General features: G+C 44.2%; 2 protein-coding genes across 2 annotated transcripts in view; both read right to left on the bottom strand.

Annotated features, from left to right (window-relative positions):
• LOC117461728 (myomegalin-like) overlaps window positions 1-19,572 on the bottom strand; it is a 44,773-nt gene that overhangs the window by 17,174 nt on the left and 8,027 nt on the right. The window contains 29 exon segments of the mRNA XM_034103615.2: window positions 215-269; window positions 390-507; window positions 644-761; window positions 937-1,151; window positions 2,181-2,440; window positions 2,532-2,648; window positions 2,775-2,979; window positions 3,839-4,115; window positions 4,228-4,370; window positions 4,534-4,646; window positions 6,940-7,042; window positions 7,044-7,080; window positions 7,165-7,271; window positions 7,386-7,442; window positions 7,530-7,646; window positions 7,727-7,909; window positions 7,994-8,188; window positions 8,494-8,673; window positions 8,802-8,939; window positions 9,317-9,418; window positions 9,504-9,662; window positions 9,743-9,967; window positions 10,076-10,168; window positions 10,256-10,375; window positions 10,447-10,584; window positions 17,809-17,862; window positions 18,491-18,647; window positions 18,740-18,897; window positions 18,989-19,112. Coding sequence (XP_033959506.1) covers window positions 215-269; window positions 390-507; window positions 644-761; window positions 937-1,151; window positions 2,181-2,440; window positions 2,532-2,648; window positions 2,775-2,979; window positions 3,839-4,115; window positions 4,228-4,370; window positions 4,534-4,646; window positions 6,940-7,042; window positions 7,044-7,080; window positions 7,165-7,271; window positions 7,386-7,442; window positions 7,530-7,646; window positions 7,727-7,909; window positions 7,994-8,188; window positions 8,494-8,673; window positions 8,802-8,939; window positions 9,317-9,418; window positions 9,504-9,662; window positions 9,743-9,967; window positions 10,076-10,168; window positions 10,256-10,375; window positions 10,447-10,584; window positions 17,809-17,862; window positions 18,491-18,647; window positions 18,740-18,897; window positions 18,989-19,112 — 4,068 coding nt within the window.
• LOC139435561 (uncharacterized) lies at window positions 12,280-14,311 on the bottom strand. Its single transcript, XM_071206294.1, has one exon. The coding sequence runs from the start codon at window positions 13,588-13,590 to the stop codon at window positions 12,280-12,282; it is 1,311 nt and encodes a 436-aa protein (XP_071062395.1). The 5' UTR covers window positions 13,591-14,311.

Genomic DNA, 19,572 nt, shown 5'->3' with positions numbered 1-19,572 from the left:
TCTACTCCACCATAAGGAGCCATGTGGTGTGCCGCAGCGTGTCACATGACAAGGTAAACCAATCACTAGGACAGAGTAAGTGCTCCACAAAGAAGGCTAATAACTTCACGGGAGGTCCACAGATCACAACGCTGCAGGCGCTTCTGTAGGCCATTCTTTTGCTAGTTGCAAAGGTTTAGGGATTACAATGTGTCTGTTCTGAATGCTGACTCACCGTAGTGCAAGCAACTCATGGCCTGCCTTGTCATCGTGGCTCTCTGCACGTTCACCTATGGAAATACAACAGGAGAGAGGAAATGGTGAGAGGAAAGGTTAAACATTTACAATTTGTGCACAAGAATGAGAAATTATAAAACATTTCTATTCTGATTTGGAAAGATTTTTCTTACGTCCAATGATCTTGGCGACCGCTCTTTGTGCCAGGGCAGAGTTTTGTGCCAGCTGCTCCCTGAAGCTCTGACCCATGTAGTAATCTATATCATTCGCCCGCAGCAGCTCCTCGAAGGCCTGTGCGATGTTGAGAATTTGAGCAAGTTTAAGGATAAAGCCAAAAATGTAACACTTATATTATTTCCGCATTTTGGTAATATGCAGTTGAATGTAGTTTAATGATTGATTGAGTTTGCAGAAAAGTTCTCAGCACCTTCGTGGTGTCACCCAGGTGTTGGGTGAGGATATGGCAGACTCCTTGCCCCTCTCTCATCCTCTGCCTCAGATGAGACAGCTCCCGAGCTTGAGCCTGGATCAGAGTGTTGTACTTCCTGGAAAGGGAGCATAATAACACAGTATTAATAGAGGGCTGTAGGTAGGATGACTTTTTATACTTATGTGCAGCTATTAAATGATTTTAGATCAAATAAAAAGGCCTTTACGGTACACGGGGTCTAACAGCTACTTCTATATTTTATCATGGCCTCTCTGTCTCTGTCCCCTCACCCGGGCCAGGTGGCACATTTCCCCTCCTCTGCTTGGCCTTTGCCCTCCAGTCTGGAGCTTTTAAGCTGCGACTCCAGTGAAGCAACTCGTGCCATCAGTTCCTGCAGCTCCCTGTTGGGCTTGGACCCCGAGCGGACCCCTTGGGTGTCTGACATCCAGCCTTCATCCTCTTCTGCACCGCTGGGGGCCGGTGACGTCTCAAAGGCCCAGTTTACCTAGAAGGTGAGGATAAAATGTGCATCTTTGTTAGACTTACATTAAAGCTCACCTATTATGCGATTATTGTTGTGCACCGACAGAAATGCTAGAGAGGTTCATGTTTATGCTTCTTGATTGTTTGCACCTGTCATCCATCCTGTGTCTCCTGTGCTCATCAGTGTCAGCCCCGCCCCTGATTGGTCCCACCTGTGTCTTGTCACCTTGTGCTTAAATTCCCCTGTCTCCCAGTGTTCTTTGTCAGTTCGTATTGTCTTATGCTATGGTCAGGTCAATGTTTCTTGTGCTCGTGAAAAGTTTCATTCCTCACTACGCGAGCGCTTTCATTTTTTGTTCGCTATTTTTGTCATCTCGGCTAGAGATTGATAGTTACCCTTTTTGTTGTTCACTGCTGTATTGGAAAATAAAGTATCTTACAAATACTTTACCTCTGTCTCCCGGGTCGTACAATTGGGTCCTACATCCTAAGTGTCTGAGTTCGTAACAATTATGCACGCCGGCAAACAGTGAGGTCTGCTCTGCTCAGATACAGCTAAAAGCTGCGGTGATTAAGCACCATCATGTTCCAAACCACATCAAGGATTATTTCTGAAACAGTATGGAGCTCAAATGCTTTTTCTCTCACAGGTTTACCACAAGGTGAGTTCCTTTTTTTATTTCCTGCTTTTTTACACACTCTCTCCAGTACAGGTTAGCTCTGAGTGTTAGCGATGCTTGCTAATGTAAACACAGACCATATTACTTCCAAAACACGTTGCGCAATGTTTCCGATAGCGACGTTTCTGATAGGGCCGTGGGCGTAAAGCCAGCCCACATTTGACCCCCGATTTTTGAGATTTGGGTATGGAGGAAAAGAGAGGGTTTTGTTTTCTAACACTTTGTGAGTTTCCTGACACACCGGGAACAAATATTTATGTATAAAAGACATCAAAAAGTGCATTTTGCATAAGAGGGGGCCTTTAAATACTCCTGAAAGACCACGTAGAGTAGCTTGTTAATGTTACAGTAGCTTGTTATTGTTCCAGTACCTTGCGGGGGGTTCTCTCCAGGCTGGAGGCGTAGTCGCTGGTGGTGGACAGGGAGCGGACTCGCAGCTGCAGCCCCCGGATCACCTTGTGGCAGCGGGTCAGCTGAGAGCGGAGGTCCTGGACGAGATGCTGCAGAGAGGCGGACTCATCGCCCATTTCATAACCGTCTGTGTTACTGCTGCCAGCGTACCAGCTGCCGCCCCCACCCTCATAGTCCTGCTGATTGGACAGTGATGTGCACATCTCCAGGTCATCAAACTCTGAAGGAGGGAGCGAGAGATGTAGGATTATTGAGTGTATTTGCAGGAGAGAACATGGGGTGTTTATGTTGGAGGGGAATGTGTTTGTCACCTGGGCTGCTGGCGTCTTCTCGCTCTGCTTCGTTCTCACTACGACCACAAGTCTCGTACCCCAGATCCTGGAGGTCCACCTGCACCTGCTTATTGGCCTGCTGGACGGATGTCTCGGCTGCAGAGACAAGGGAAAGAAATAACTTCACTCTCAGAGTTTGATTAAGGTTTTGAGCATGTGTTTGTTCTTCCATGTGTCTAATAACACTTCTTCAAATCATGAGTGTTCCTGAGAGTGACTCACTGAGCAGATCTCTGTAGTCCTTCAGTTGTTCGGCCTGAGTGTGAACCGTTGCCTCGGACACCATCAGCCTCTCCTGCAGCTCTCTGTTTTCTTGGTGGCTCACAGCCAGATTGGAGCTCAGGCGGGACGCTTGTTCACGAAGACCCTCCTCTATATCCTGCCAGAGCACTCCCACCTCACTGCTGTCACCAGGAGGCTCCACTTCCTGCAACAGCAAAGGGTTTAAGCAACTCTGATTTGTAATACACAAAAAGGATATCGCAGGTACGTAATTTTAACATGAGAACATACGTTTTATTTGACATGCTTATTATTATACAAATAGCAGAATTGACTGAAGGCACAGCGGGAAGATCTCACTTATATAAACAATCATGAGACTAAAAGAACAAAACACCCGCACACAGAGCCTGTGAATGGAGACCTGGTGATGAGAGCAGGAGGGCAGGGCCTGGAGGCAACGCTGCTCCAACACCGTTTACTGAAATACTTCTTGAAACCAGCAATGAGATTGCTTTGGTTACAGAGGTGGGGCATAACTTGTGTTAAATCCATCTGGTGTCTGATGTTTTTTACCAAAGTATCGTTTGACATGCAAAATATATTATGAGCTTTAAAACCAGATTAATTTTAAATAACAAATAGAGGTTTCAACCTGGATTATTGACGATTTTATACTCTTTCATACAGCTTTTTCATGCCTTCGTTGTTTTACGATATTTTCTTCTTATTTGAGCCCCTTTTCCATTACCAAGTATAATATTGTTTGACATGTTTCTCTCTTAATAGTAAAATCATTTTCAGATTTGTTGAAGGAGAGATAAAAAAACTTTTTTTTTTTACATACATTTTTGTTACAACGTACCACAAAATACCTCAATAAGCATATTTCATGCCCATCATATTCACTTTCAACAGACTTGTGCTTTCTACCTTTATTGGAAAACCCTGAAAATCTTTAACGCCTCAGAGTTCAAATAATCTGAATAAACTTTGCAGCAGCTATATATATAAATATCTGAGATAGATAGTTAGATACAGTAAAAGTGTGATGCTGTTGTTACCGTCTCAGGCTGTTGTGTGTGATGAGGGGTGGTCAGACAGCGCGGCCTCTTGCAGTCCCTCTTTCCATGGTCGTCACTCAGACTGACACACAGATGACCACGCTTCCCTGCCGGCACCAGAGATGTTTCCTCCTCTTCATCTTCTTCCTCGATATCCCAATCCTCTTCTTCTTCTTCCTCCTCCTCCTCCTCCTCCTCCTCGTCCTCCTCTTCCTGGTTCAGTCCTCGACTGTCTTTCAGAGCTTGCTTCTCTTGCTGTAGACCCTGCAGTGCACTCCTGGCAGATGACGGGAAGAAAGACAAAAGTTGAAAGCAAGATCACTATCACATTTCTTGCTCCATACATGCAATAATGTCGAGTTTCAAGTGATCAGCAAACAAATAGGCACCTCATCTGAGCTACGGAGTTGTATCCATCCCTCTCCAGTTGTGACTTTATCTCTTTAAGCTGGACTTCAAGTGTGTTCTTTGCTTCCTCAAGCTGCTTCACATCAGACACCAGCGCGCTTGTCACACCCTCAGCTCCACAAACCTTAACACACGTCAAAAGAAATATATTAAATTATTTATGTGCAACTGTTTAAGTAATCAACGGCTTTCTACAAGGTTAAAATAAGTAAGAGATCCATAAATATCGGGTTACAAACATCGATCTAAAGGGATTTAATATTCAAATGTTCATAAAAGTATCTTACCTGAATGGAGGCCAAACTTCTGGCTGTCACTTTTTCATCATCCTCTATGCTGTCAGTGAACTCGTCACTGCTGCCTTCTTCATCATCTCCCTCCTCCTCCTCTGTGCTGAGCTCTGGAAAACACAACAACCATATAAGCACAAAATCCACCTTTATTACCCCCTTTGTTTATCTCTTAATCTTCTGTTCCACTTCTTATTCTTACTATTTGTATGTTCCTCCCTCTCCTGCATCCACTGTCGTGTCTACCCCATTATGTCTCTTTGTACGCTGAATCCCTTGTTTGGAAGTCATGGGACTAAAGGGAAATGCTTTGTCATACCTTGCCTGCCATCCAAACACACACTGGAGGCAGAGCAACCCGGGAGGGGAGTGTGTATGTGTTCAGAAACTATGTAAATGGATATGTATAATATTATACATTCACACAAGTGTTGTGGTGATTTTGGGCTTAATACTGAGTATGTATGATGCATGTTTACTGTTGTGTGTTAAAGTAAGTATACATGAACAGGAGGTATCAGTGGAAAGTGACTGACAGGGACTTTAAATGAATATTGTATAACATAATAGGCCCTAATCTCACACACACACACACACACACACACACACACACACACACACACACACACACACACACACACACACACACACACACACACGGTATCAGTCGATTTGTGTATGGGTGTGTAAGTTAAGTTGCTTGGTGCATTTTTGGGGGCTTATTGGATTACTTCATAATATTAAACTAATACAACATATGTTAAAATCACATTTATGAAATATCTTTTTGAGATGGCAAAAGGTTCATGGAGCTACCTGCTGGGTTATTATATATTGTCCAACAATAACAATGTGCTCTGTAAGCTTAAGTGACTGAATGTGGGGCCCTGTTTACACACTGTGGCTCGACATATTGTCACCACTCTCGTACTACAAACATATAGAAAAGGACACACTGTGTTTCTTTGTCATTTCAACAAATGTGGATTTCATGCTTTTTTTTTCAGAATGTCAGTAGAAGGGCTCACAAGAGTTTCCCTTATTTAGTGTTGTGAATATCCAATTAGGCATTACAGCAGGACAGCCATGCACACATGAAAACCATGCCACATCATGCATGAGGACGGACATGAGGGAGAAACACTCAATTGGATTAGAAAAGTCTGCTGATTTACATTATAGTTTCATGTTCAAACTGAATCTGTTGACAAATTCAGATATTTTGGATAATATTTCAACACATTTATAACATGTGTTTTCTTATATAAGTAAACTAAATATAGGACAAACTCGGGGGCTGGGTTGCATAGGATTGGTTCGGATAGATAACAAACCGTGGGTTGATCTTTGGGGAAGGAAGGAAGGTCTATAAGGGACCAAATAGGGGAATTCAGAGTTGGGATATTATAAACACAAACTCCCAATTAAACACAACAAACAGAAGTGCTTTTGACAAAAAGCCAGCCCATTTATTTTATTTCTGTTAAATTAAAAATACAAAAAGTTTTGACAATAATTCCATCTCTGAGGCTAGATGAGAGATCAGGGCACAAATCCCAGAAAATGAACTCTACCAAATGTAAATATTTAATGGGTAAGTATTATTTCTGGCGTTGACATCTCACGATAAATAGAGGGCACAGTCCAGACAGTGAAATGACTTGATAATATATTATCTTGCTTTATGGCTGACATAAGTTCAACAAGCAGATCAAAACAACACAAACTAAACTAGCATAATTTAAATTCATCTGCATTGTCACCGTAGCTGACCGTATGTTTCATGCGTAATTAGCAGATTCAAATGTAAAGAGCAGGTCAACTATATGAGAGAAATCTTTTGGGATTACTACTTAATGTTGGGCCTTGTTGAGTATGCACATCCTGTCCACAAACAGATGATATAAAAACATGATGGATGGGGAGACGTTTCACTGTAAGGCACGAGCTTGAGTTTCTCCACAAGACGTAACTTCACTGTGACGGTATAGGCTGGAAGAGTGACAGCGGTGAGAGACAGCACACAGAAATGGCAATACAGAACAATCGCACTGCAAAGCAATACGCAGGCTGTTTTTAGAAACAATACAAAAATATATTCACACCACACAAAATATATTAATAAAAAAAACTCTGGGTTGCACGTTGCCACTTCATATCAATGAGGTTAATCTGAACAGGCTTCTGCTACTGAAGTAGTGCCTGTGCTACGTGGATAAAGCTGCCTGAAGACTGAAAGTCAGATATGATTCTTACTCTCACTTGGAGCAGAATTTCCTGATCCTATTCACTTTTCTTTGTAAATCTGACTTCCAGCGTCTCCAGGCAGCTCCAAGTCACTCAGCAGTGCTGTGGTCAGACATCACAGAGCGTTAGTGACAGTGCCCTCTGGACCCTGCCCACCTCCAAAGTCAGGCTGCCTGTTAGCTTCCCGCTCCAGCACCACGGCCATGTTACGGGTCTTGGCCAGGACCTCCTCCAGCTGTCTGCGGAGCGCCTGCACCGAAGTCGAGCTCAGTGTGGAGGGCCTGGATCTTCTCAGAGCTGAGGAGAGAAGAAGACTTGCTTTAAAAAAAAAACCCCAGCGACTTACTGTTTTCACCGGAACACTGGGTGCAGCGTCTGTACCTGTCACTCCTCGTGTGAATGTTGGTGAGATTTTGGTACACTCTCTTCTCCGCCCTCAAGGCATCATTCAGCTTGTTGTACTCTGACACAAGCTGCTCCAGCACACACTACATCAGAACGGCACGCAGGATGGAGAAGGAAGCAGACACATAATGAAAACATATTATTAAGCCGCATCTTTACACACTGTTTAATCTGTCGAGAATAAAGCCAATTCCTACTTGGTGATCAGTGATGTCCTGGTGAGCCAAAGATGAACGCAGAGCAGAGAGCTCCGCCTGCAGGGAGAGCGCACAAGTGAGTTAAAAAAGAGGGGGGAAATATAGTTGTTATGCATCACCACAGGTTCCACATACTGTATATACCTGAGCCTCCTTCTCCTTCTTGACTACCAGCTGCAACTCCTCCTGTAAAGCCGTCACCTCGTCCTCCCTGTCTGTGAAAGATGGCTGCATGGACTCCTCCTGGCTCTGCATCAGCTCCTGAGGAACAAAGCATACTGTTCAGATCAAATGAACAGGAGAGAAAGGGAGAAAGCCAAGGGAAGCAAACAAACATGTACCTTGATGAAGGCTTCTTTCTCTTTGAGGAGACTCCGCAGATTCTCCGTGTCTCCTTCAGTTTCCCTCTCCTTTTCCTGGTTCAGCTTGCACAGCTCTTGCTCTCTGGAGGACAGGTGTCGGCGAAGCTCTTGCAGCTGGCCGCTCCGCTCACTGATCACAAGAGAGAGCCTGTAGGAGGAGTCCTACAGAGAGAGGGAGATATCAGGTTAGCCTCAGGTTATTTTGAAACTTTCAATCTGCAGTTTGCTCGGTGGTGATTTATATACCTGCAGATACTGGTCTTTGGAGCTGAGCGTGTTCAGCATGTCCTGGACCTGTGCTCGGTGTTCACTAGACTGGCGACTGCGGTCTGACAGCAGTTCCTGGAAGAGCTTTTCTCTCAGCGCCAGCCGCGCCTTCAACTCCTCTACAACCTCAGTTGGACCGTCCTGAACTCTGGCAACAAGGGTGGCTGTCAGATCCTACACACACACACACACACACACACACACACACACACACACACACACACACACACACACACACACACACACACACACACACACACACACACACACACACACACACACACACACACACACACACACACACACACACACACACACACACAAAACACAAAACAAGCCTCGTCAGCACACCTGTTGTGTTTGAGAAAGTCAAAACAAGCAGGAACAGGTTTGTCTACATGTTCTGTTTTTTTAAAGCTTCAGGCATTGCCATCACAATAAGGGCAATACATGAGAGAGTGTGTGTGTGTGTGTGTTACCTGTGCCTCCTGGCTGTGTGTCTGCAGAGCCTCCTGTAGCTGGCTGATGATGGAGTCTTTCTCTCTCAGGGTGTTCCTCTCCTTCTCCTCGCTCTGCTGCTTCAGCCACTGGAGGTTCCTGTAGGCCTCGGCCGCCTGCTCCAGCTCCAGATCTTTACCGCGCACCAGGGCGTCCAGACTCTGAAGTTCAGTCACAGGTGGAAACACACCAACAAATATTATTCCTCATATTTGTCTAAAAATAAAAACAGAATCCACAATTCCTCTTCCTGCTCAGCCAGGAGCTTTATGACCAAAATCAAGCGTACCGTGATGGTCTCCTCGTTGTTGGACAGGATGCAGCGCAGTCTCTCCAGGTCTCGCTCCTTCTCCCTGAGGGCGAGCTGCAGCCTCCTCACCTGGCCCTCGCGCTCCTCCACGCAGCGGAACTTGTCATCGATGGAGCGCTGCAGATGGCGGAGGAGGAAATATATGTTGTAATCACACTGATGCTAGTCTGGGCACCCTGTACTGTGATATTCAGGAGCAGGTGTGCACTATTTGAAACTCCTGCTCCTTCTTTCACACTGCCGTCGGGATGCAACAGAACAGTTAATGTTGGTTGGTTGTGAAATGTAATAATGATTTATACATGGCACTTTCGACTGTTGCAAGATGCATACTTGTCTTTTCTCTCCGTAGTATACAGGGATGACTGTCGTATTGATAACATGGGTCCAAGTCTACATGGAGCCGTAGTTTGGGGTCATCTCACTATTTATACCGAGCTGACATTCATTCGTGTCCCAGCTGTGTGTATAAATGTGCATGTGTGGGTGTTCACCTCCAGAGCTCGGTCTCTATCTTGAATACGCTCCCGAAGTTTCTCCAGCAGGGCATCTCTAGGTTTGGAGCTTCCTGTGGACTCCATCATCTCGGAGTACTCCTACAGATACAACGGTTTTTAGAAAGGATCCGAAATGTGAAACTACATATAGTATGAAACGATTGATTGGGATTGTGTACACTACCTGTAGCTGTTGCTCCTTGTCCTGCAGAGTGTGTTTGAGCTGTGCGATGCTCCTCTCCTTCTCCCGCAGCCCAGTGTGTCTCTCTGCCTCTGCCTCCTTCAGAGCTGCTTCTTTAGCCTGAAGCTCAGAGCGAGTTTTCTGAAGGGCGCATCGCAGATCCTGCAGAACAAAGAGGAGAGGTCACACATGCTGCATCCTTCATCCTGCCAAGACTTCTCTCACACATTGACAACACTTACCTGGTTGTGCTTTTCTGTGACCTCCCTGTGCTGCTGCGCCTCCTGTAGGTCAGAGTTGAGTCTGTCCTTAAACCTGGACATATCTTCTCCTTGTCTCTGGTTCTGTCTCACACTCCTCTGGCTGGCCTCCAGCTCCAGCCCGAGGGAGAACAAGGAGCTTTGCACTGCCAGCAGCTCGCCCTGCAGCTGGGCGAGCTTCACGGACTCACGGACCCCCTCTGGAGTCTAAAGAATGAGGACACAGAACCAGTTCAGTACGTCATAAGGCAGGAGACGAGATTTCTCACTATTGATAAGGAATGATCCTGGATCAGGGTTTGTGCCACGTCTCACCGTGCATTGAGTAAGCTGGTTGCGATGGATCATATCTCTCAGCTTACACAGAGTCGAGTTCTGCCCCTCCATCAGCTGGTATAGCTCTTGGGCCTTAACGCAGAATAAATCAGGGGTATGAGAACCTTTTCAAACTCAGGTATCATCTCACACAGGCTGACAACATATACAAACACTAACCTCACTGTCCTTGGTGCTGATGGACTCTGAGAGACCCTGAATGGTTCTCTCCTGACTCTGAGCAGCCTGGCGGATTGAACGCAGCTCACACTCCATCTCGTGCAGCTTCTCCTGCAGCTTCTACAGACAGAGAAAGGTCACCGTTACCTTATGTGGATTCATCAAGCCTATTTCATTATCATGAGACATACCATGTTGTTGGCCTCGCTCTCATGGATCTTGGCCTGCAGGGATTGGACCTGGAGCTGGGCCTTCTGCAGCTCTCTGACACACTGCCCGGCCGCACACTCATACTGGGTCAGCTGACTCTGCTGCTCCTCAACGAGGCTCTGCAATGAACAGGAAGGGGTGTGAGTGTTTCTACTTGCTCATTAGTCTTCTCAATAAATCCAGCAGCTGAATTATTTGTGTGCAAGATTATTTGTTTGTCGTGAGAAAAACAGAGGGCTTGTGTACCATGTGTACAACATTTACAAACTCTGATCATTCATGTGTGTACTTGTCGGGGAGAGTGGTGTGTGGCAGGTTGCATGCATGAGTTAGCACAAGGGAGCAAGATCAAAGTGCTCTGTGCCACTATTATCTTTGCATAACCTTGTTTCCAATGTGCACTTACTAGAGGAAGGATATCAATAAGACACACTGACCTATGCTTGATTCCACAAGATCCTTAGTTGTTTAATGCATTTTTTAGAACCGTAAATGATTATGTTGACATTTTTAAATAAGGTTATTGAACTAGCCAACCACAGTTGAGATGGAAGAATGGTCTGACAATGTGTGGATCATTTAGCCTCAAGGGCTCAGAGTGAAAATAGGCCAGTAGTGGAGTCACTTTGTCTTAATGTCTCCCCACAGCTAACCTACTTCGGGTGCAGCCCTGGCAGAGATCACGCAGAGACAAATGCACACTCTATCCAATCCAACTATTGTTGAGGATTATTGGCTTGAATATTTTAGTATTGCACACACGCAAATGTTGGCCTCACATAATGAAATCACACAGATAAATCCTGTTCTACAACGTGCTCGTTTTCAACAGGAAAAACCAGCACGCAGTTATTTGTTTGCAGGCTGTGTTCATGCGTTGGTGTATTTGGCAGTTGTGAGGGAAGACACTGTACATCCTCAACATCTTCATTTAGAACCACTTAAATATATAAGCTTCACATTAAAATTATAGATATTTACACTTTCTAAAGGGTCAAACATGACAGTGCTTTCTACTTCATTGACATGACCAATGACCTCCTTGCGCTTGTACACTCCAGTGTTTCCCCTACCATTGTCTTGGCAGGGCGCTGCACCCTGCCAACGGAGCCCAGTGCCCCCCCTGAAATTCAAGGTGTTTTTTATTTTTATTTTTTTAATTAATATTTTTTAAATAATTGTTGTTTATATATATATATAGCACCACATTGTAACTGAAGTAATCTATCTACGGTCAGTTTTCACATTGAACATGTGCTCTTTTATTAAATAAACTAAACACTTTCATTTTAAGTTGTGAGTATAGTATTTTTGAACCTAATAAACTCTGATGCATTAATCAATAACAATAATCCACAGCTCCTCTCTGCTCCAGAGGATTTAAAAATATATATACCCCCCCCCCCCCGCTCAGGCAGCATCCCCCCAAAGCTGTAAACCTAGGGGAAACACTGCACTCCGATGCACACGGTAACTAGGCCATGTGTTGTGTCACAGCTTACCCTCACCTGACTGCTCATGTAATGTTTTCCCACATATAGCCAATTAAGCGACACGCAAACCCACATCTACACACAAAAGCTCAAATCTTCCTGTGTAAAAGCTTGTTGGAGAAGCTGTGGGCAGGACAATTGAGAGAAAAAAAAATAGTAGGAATACACGTTTTGTGGGGATTGTCTGTCAAACATCAAAGCGTGTTGGGTTGGTTCACTCATAGTGCTGCAAATTCTGCAAACTTGCAGTGCATGGGCGAAATGATGATTCATCATCCAGCAATAGTGAAATCCCTGTATTAATCACCATCACTGTCTGGTTTATACCTGGTGAGGACGTGGGGAAGGATATTCTTTGTACAGATCTTCCAACAACTCTTGCATGTTAGCCAGGTTCAGATCCTGATCAACCAGCCTGATCACAGGGGTCTCCAGCTCAGGAGTTGGCGTGTGGTCATCTCTTTCTCCCTCTGGATTCCCAAATGACATTCCCAGAACTGGATCAGGGAAGCAGAATCTATGACCTCCATTACTGCAGCTGCGTTGGAGCACTGGCAGCTTGCTCCCCTTAGAGCTCAGGACTGGCCGGTAGGCAGCATAGCTCTGCAGCAGACAGAGAGCCAGAGAGAGGCTGGGGCCGGGTGAGGCTGGGCCAGCTGGGGCTCCCATGTGCTCCTCAGAGAGGGAGTCAGATATCCGGTCATCTATAAGTTCCCTAGGGGAGCTCAGCCGCCCATCTGTTATGGCTCCAGACTGAATATATTCCTTAGTCAGCTCTAAGGATGCTACAGAGGGGCTGGAGCTGGCTCTTCCAGCCAGGGTGCGTTCACTGTCTGATGTCCTCAAGGGGTCCTGAGAACCAGGAACCAGTGTTAAAGAGGAGGGGGGTTCTTCTGAATCCTCCACATTATTTCGTTCTCGTTCTCCCCCACCTCCTACGGTCACACTCCCTCCAATAACACTGGCTGAATATCTGGATGATGGGCCGCAGGAAATACTCCGTGCCAGCTTCCTGGGCACCTTACAAACAGCTTCATAGTCAGAGTCGGCCACTCGCCAGTAGGAACATCCGCGACACTTCCTGGGAGTGCTGGGAACACAACGCTGTGAGCCTGTGACCTCTGACCCTGGACCAGCAGGAGGGTGTTGGTGGTGCTGACAGTCTATGCCTTCGTCGGCCCAGGACTCGTACAAAGAATAGACCAGATCGTCCTGGAGCAGGGAGCAGTACTTTGCATGAGTGAGGCCTGAAATGTCCACCATTCCATCTCCAAGTTCTTCATTGTCTCCAGATGTTACAGCACCTTCTTCTGAGTTTGTTTTCCGGTAGAGCCCGCCGATGCACTGCCTGAGCCGGTGTTTCTCCTGCAGGAGCCGCTGCAGCCTCTCAATGGACAGGGCTTCCACGCGGGCGATCACAGTGTCGAAGCGGTACATGCGGTCCAGCATGAAGGTGCACTTGGAGCAGGCAAACTCCCCTCTGCCATCCCGAGTCAGCTCTTGCCCCAGAGCGTGAGACAGCAGCACTTGCAGGTTGAGCTTGGGGGTAGGATGGAAGATCCATCGACGCTGGTTACCGCAGAGCTCCCGTCCACAGATGCGACACGCTTCCTTCATCTTCAGATCAAGCATTCCACAGGTTTATAATTATCCTTATTTACTCTGACACAAGGACACCTGAGTCCTTAGAATGAATTTGATCCACAGGAACACAAAAGAGCAGTGCTTCAAGCTGCATTAGACTGAACCTGTAATGCATAATAAAAGCTGTTTTAATCTGAAATAATGTAAAGCTGCTGATGAAATTAGTCCTTGCAATGGCATTAAATTCAATGGCTTATGCAATGAGGTAGACAATATATGCTTGTAGAAAAGGGTTTCACATGAAATCCTTGGCAGGATCAATAAATACTGTCTCTGTCATTAAAAAAATATCCATCAACCCAGGATAAGCATTCATTTGCTGAAGGTGCTGCAGGTGCGTCGGGAATATGCCGCACACCCCCGTAGCGAAGTCATGTGAATGTTTCGTCAATCAGATGCAGTAGTATCTGTCTTGGTATCGTCCTCCCGCTGTCACACAATCCTTCTTTCTCATTGTCCAACAGACCCTCACGCTCTTCTGCACCATCAGTCGGGACACACGAGCCGCACCGCGCGCAGTCAGGAATAATGACTCGGGGAATGGTATTAATCCGGAAACGGACGGAGAGCAGTATCAGTCGCGCCGGTACAGTCTTAAGAGTCTCTCCCTGGTATCTATGTCCACAGAAAGGACTCTTTCATTCATAACAGAGCCTTTTCTGACAGCTCGAGAGGCAAACACGCGCTCTGCGGGATCGGTGCCGCGTGCGGTCGGAGATCCTCCGGGCTGATAACGATGTGGCTGCCTGAATCAGACCTGCAGCGGTGGAGCAAACCATCCAGAGAATACAGGGGGTGGTCATACAGAGATGCTCACGGTTTATTATCCTCTATGATGAAAATTCCAAACAACAATAATTATTTTGAAACACAAAATTATATGGAAACACTAATCATTAACTTTTTTTAAGGGGCTTTTGGTAAAGAGACAGAGTGATTATCCCCTGGGAGTCTTTGACTTCCTCCTGCCCAGTTTACTAAACTCTGTTCGCCTGACTGAACAGGTGAAATGCTCGGGAGCATGGTAACATTAGTGACGCTCTGTAAAATTAAAGAGTAGACTATTCTAGTCTATTTTTATCTTATTCAAATTGTAATGGGTATGACCGTACAGTTTTGCCATATTATGTTGTACCCCGTTTACAATGTAAGTCTATAACTATACTATACCTAAATGTATTGTCTTTTCAATTTACACACGGCATCTATTGCACGTCTGTCCGTCCTGGGAGAGGGATCCCTCCTCTGTTGCTCTCCCTGAGGTTTCTCCCATTTTTCCCTTTAAACTGTGGGTTTTCTCCTGAAGTTTTTCCTTGTACGATGTGAGGGTCTAAGGACAGAGGGTGTCGTATTGTCATAATGATATTCTGTACACACTGTGAAGACCACTTAGACAAATGTAACATTTGTGATATTGGGCTATATAAATAAACATTATTGATTGATTGAAAACAATTAAATTAAATCACTTTTATTCTCTGTTATATTTGTATACATGTTTTTTTTAGCTGCATATCCTCTATTACAACTACTGCCTGTCTTCTATTAAGTAGTTAGTAGATGGTAGTGGAATTACTGTAGGCATTTTTAAGACATGACTGTTTATTTATTTGTACATTCATTATTTTAAATGGCATGACAAAGTATTATTGCATAATTAAAAAAAGAATATCCTTAGATCCATTGGTAGTAAAGCTCACTTAGTTGAACGCAAACTTACTGAGCTTTCTAAATGCTATTTTAAAAGTAAAATCATTCTGGGGTTTTGTTCTTGAATAGCTTCCTCATCAGACCAGTGTAACTTGTGTCAAAGTCAAAACATGCTACTGGCTCAATATATTTATAACTTGTATTTCTTGTTGCTGTGGTGCAGATATCTTCAAACAATGATTTGACTGTGATAGTCAAACAACCGACCCTTTCTCATGCATTTGACTGGGCATCTCTGCAGTATCTCTGCAGTGACCACAATTTTTGTTTTTTACGAGGGTGCACAAAACAAATGGTCTTGCTGTCACGCTGCAACTTCCCTGCAGATATGCAGTGCAAACTCTCCCGTTCTATTGCTTCAGGACAGAGTTCAGATCCTGTGCCCCCTTGTTAGTGTGAAGGTCAGTGTAGACCCTTGTGTCTGCATCAAGATCATGATTGCTGATTCTTTCAAAGTAAACTCAAGCTTCAGTTATTTTCAATAAATTGTCTTGGCTGTTTAGTGAAATTGAAAGATCCTGGAAATAATTGTCTTAAGAGGTTTCAGATGACATTTATTTCCTGCCTCTTCCTTTCCCTTTCCAGACAGATTTGATCTTCACGGCTGTGGTGTCTGGGGAACTAATTAAGAGCGCTTGTTGTGAGTGTCTGTCTGAACCAACACAACTTGATATCAGTGGTGGCGTCGCTGAGCACTCAAAGGTCAACCTGACATACCGACAACCAGGCTGAAACCAGAGCCGCTAAACTGCTAACCAGCGAGATGCCTGCCTCAGACACGCACATATGAAAGATGGCACCTCATGGGCACGTACGCACTCACGCACGCACGCACGCACGCACGCACGCACGCACGCACGCACGCACGCACACACACACACACACACACACACACACACACACACACACACACACACACACACACACACACACCTCTGAGTTGATGCAAATTGACCTGTATGTACAGTTTTGAAATGCAAAAACATGTTCCATGGTGAATTGGATAATATGGAATCATTGCATCAATCATATCTGTCTATATGTGCTCTCATTGCTGCGCACACATACTGTATGCACCACCACAAAACAACTGTCCCCTCCCTTTGCAAATGCTCTGTGCATTGATTCATAAACTTGCATTCAGTAATTTTACTTTAAATTAAACCCTCCCAAAACATCCCCTCCTTGTTGTTCTTATTTCAAGGCTGTGTCTTTTCTTATCTATATAGACACAAAATACTGCACATAATATGCAAATGAGTTTTTAAAAAGAAACTATCCCACAGTGTGACCACAGTGTACGAGCCACACACTCACACATGCATCCAGTGTGAAATCTGAGCAGCCTGCCTGGCAGGGATCATTTGCATCATTCATCCACCACAACTGATTTACAAGTTAAAACTTCTTACATAGCAACAACAAATACTGCGATCCATTCACGGTATTGTCAAAAAACATTAAGCAACGTTACAAAGCACCGGAAAGATTAATAATCAAGCCAACTAAGGTTATAATCATTAATTTATAGAACTGCAAATTGATAGTAAAGAAGGTGGGCTGACTTGAAATGGTCCCCCTCCATTATTGTTTCATTAGACATCAGGGCAGACATGTGTCCTTGGGGATGTCGGTGCCGCTAAAGCCTGTAAATGTAATGAGGTTCTGGCACTTTCAATGATGAGATAATCCATCTGCAAGATACTTCACTGAGAGCATCACATGGTGCTCCATCCATCGCAGTATAATAATAATAATAATAGATTCATTTTGTAAGCGCTTTTACAGGTGCTCAAAGTCGCTTTACAGAGATAGTGAAAAGAAAAGAACAACAAATAAATATGGTTATTAGTCAAATTATAATCAAGCAATACAACAACAATCACACATTAAGAGACAGATTGAAGAGGTGAGTTTTTGTACGTTCTTTGAAGGAGGTGAGGTCAGTGCAGTCTCTGATGGGTATTACAGTTATGTCTTTGCCTCAGTTTGTTCACTTTCTAGGAACATTTATTAAAACATTTCTGTGTTTTTGCCACTGTGGATGACATCACACCACAGGATCTTTTTAACTTACTTTTACCCATCACTTCTGATACAGAGAGTAGCGCTATTGATTTCTAACCTTTTGATTTGTGCATTGAACATTTTGCAGAGACTGTATGTCGATAACATTTTGAATACTGCACTTTTTTTTAAATGAGAATAAAAAACACTGAACAAATGATACCTTTTTGTTCCAGATCCTTGGTCATATTCCACTTTTTCTGATTTCCCTCTTTTTTTCCATTAGGACATTTACAAATGATTCATACATGTGTCATGTTGCATCTACAGACGTCAGCTTCTGTGTGAAAATGCTATGCGTCGCTTGTCCATAAGGAGGCAGAGTGGGTCTGGTATGAAACAAGGAGATCTGTGATGCTGTTCTGACACTTAGTGGAGAACTCTATAATGACATGTGAAGTTGCATAAACAAAAGAGCTGCACACATACCTGCATCTCCTGTTCGATGCGCAGCCTCTCTTGACCGAGTTCCTCCTGATAAAACTGTAACAGAGGATACAGACAATAAACCTACTGTACTCATATTCACATTTAAAAAAATACATATTATGTATAGATACATTATTAGGATTACACACAGAAAAAAAGAATCCTTCACAGAAATATTAAATCCTTGATGACTTCATACTCTTGTGACCTACAAAGATAGCTGTTAAGATAAGGTTGAGGAATGTCACATATGTTGCTTCAGGACTCTTTTTAGAATACAAGTCTGACAAGAGGAGACATGGTGGCCCAGAGGAATGCAGTATTATTAGAAAGCTCTTGTGTGCAGGGTTTGCCTGGATGGCTATCCCCACTTACATGCCTTTAATGTATTGTCAGTAGTATGTGTAAATGTATTAACATTAGCATTTTTTGTTTTTTAGAAGGTTAAAGTTAAATCACATTGAAATTGTGCCAATACTAAGCTGAATGCTTTAATATTACGTACTTTTTATCTATTGTTTTCTATGAACTCATATTGTTATTTACTTTGCTTTTGCTTATTTTAATTATTGTCTTTCATAATAATCGTTATTGTGCTTAATCATGCCATTAAAGCCTATTGAATTCAATTGAGTTGGAAATTGACTGGATGTTTCGTGTTAGAACTAAAATGTAAACATACGTCCACATCCTTGTCCTTCTGCAGCAGAGAGGAGGACAGCTCCTGAACTTGTCCCTCCAGCTCGTCCACCCTGAAGGTGAGAGTCGTCTTCTCCCCGCTCAGCTCGGTGATGAGCACCTCCTTGGAGCAAAGCTCTTTAGTCAGCTCCTCTATCAACCTGATCACACACAGATAGAAACAGTGAGGCAGGGAGGTGGATTTGGACTGTTCGATAATGTTGGTGGTGGAGGCTGAGAAAGTGTTTTGCACCTGTCTTTGTTGGTGTTGAATGGGGACAGCAGGCTCGGAGGCCTTTCGTCCTCTGGGATGTCCTCCATGGGTGTGTCAAGGGAGCGGAGGGAGTTGTGGGACTGCGATCCAGCCAGCGAGGCCATCCTCTCAGCCTCGCTGTGTGCTAGCTGGGCTTCCTGGAAAAGTACATACAAAAACCATTCTGGTTTGTAAATCTGAGGCCCCTGACTGTGTGTCAGTTCTCGCTGTAGGGGAGTGAGGACAAACCTCCTGCAGGAGCTGAATCTTGGTCTCAAGCACTTGCTCCATGTGGTCAATTTCTTGCTGTCTCTCCCGACAGCGTCTCTGCAGCTCTGCCTCATTGTGATTGGTCAAGCTCTCCGCTGTTGTGCTGTTTAACAGGGGAAAGTGATTTGATCAGAGGGTATTGCACTCTCAGTCTATGTGCACATTCAAAGATAGCAGAGGGGTTAGCATTGCAACATGACAGAGAGTGGAGAAACAATGATGTCTTCACTTTCCTGTCTGCTACAGCGCTCATGGGATACCCAACCCCCTTCCACTTATAGCAGAGATGATATAGTAGTAAGTTGCCTCACCCATGCAGTAGGCTTTTATTGTTGAAGTTAGTATTATTCACAAAGTCTGATAGTGGTGAAAGGCTCATCATTGATTAATTAATTCATCCTTTATTTTGACCTGGGAATATATTAAGATAGAGACCTCATTTATAATATAGCCAAACAAATAAAAACAACAAGAAAAAAAACGTTGGCCTGAGAAACATAATCAAAACAATGAAAGGCTAATTCATAACTAAAGCAGGAAATAAGAGGATATTATTATCTTTA

Source organism: Pseudochaenichthys georgianus, chromosome 17, assembly GCF_902827115.2.
Source record: "Pseudochaenichthys georgianus chromosome 17, fPseGeo1.2, whole genome shotgun sequence".
NCBI classification, from domain to species: domain Eukaryota; kingdom Metazoa; phylum Chordata; class Actinopteri; order Perciformes; family Channichthyidae; genus Pseudochaenichthys; species Pseudochaenichthys georgianus.
Note: the sequence above shows the minus strand (reverse complement) of the source record. Positions and strands in the feature narration are given on the sequence as shown.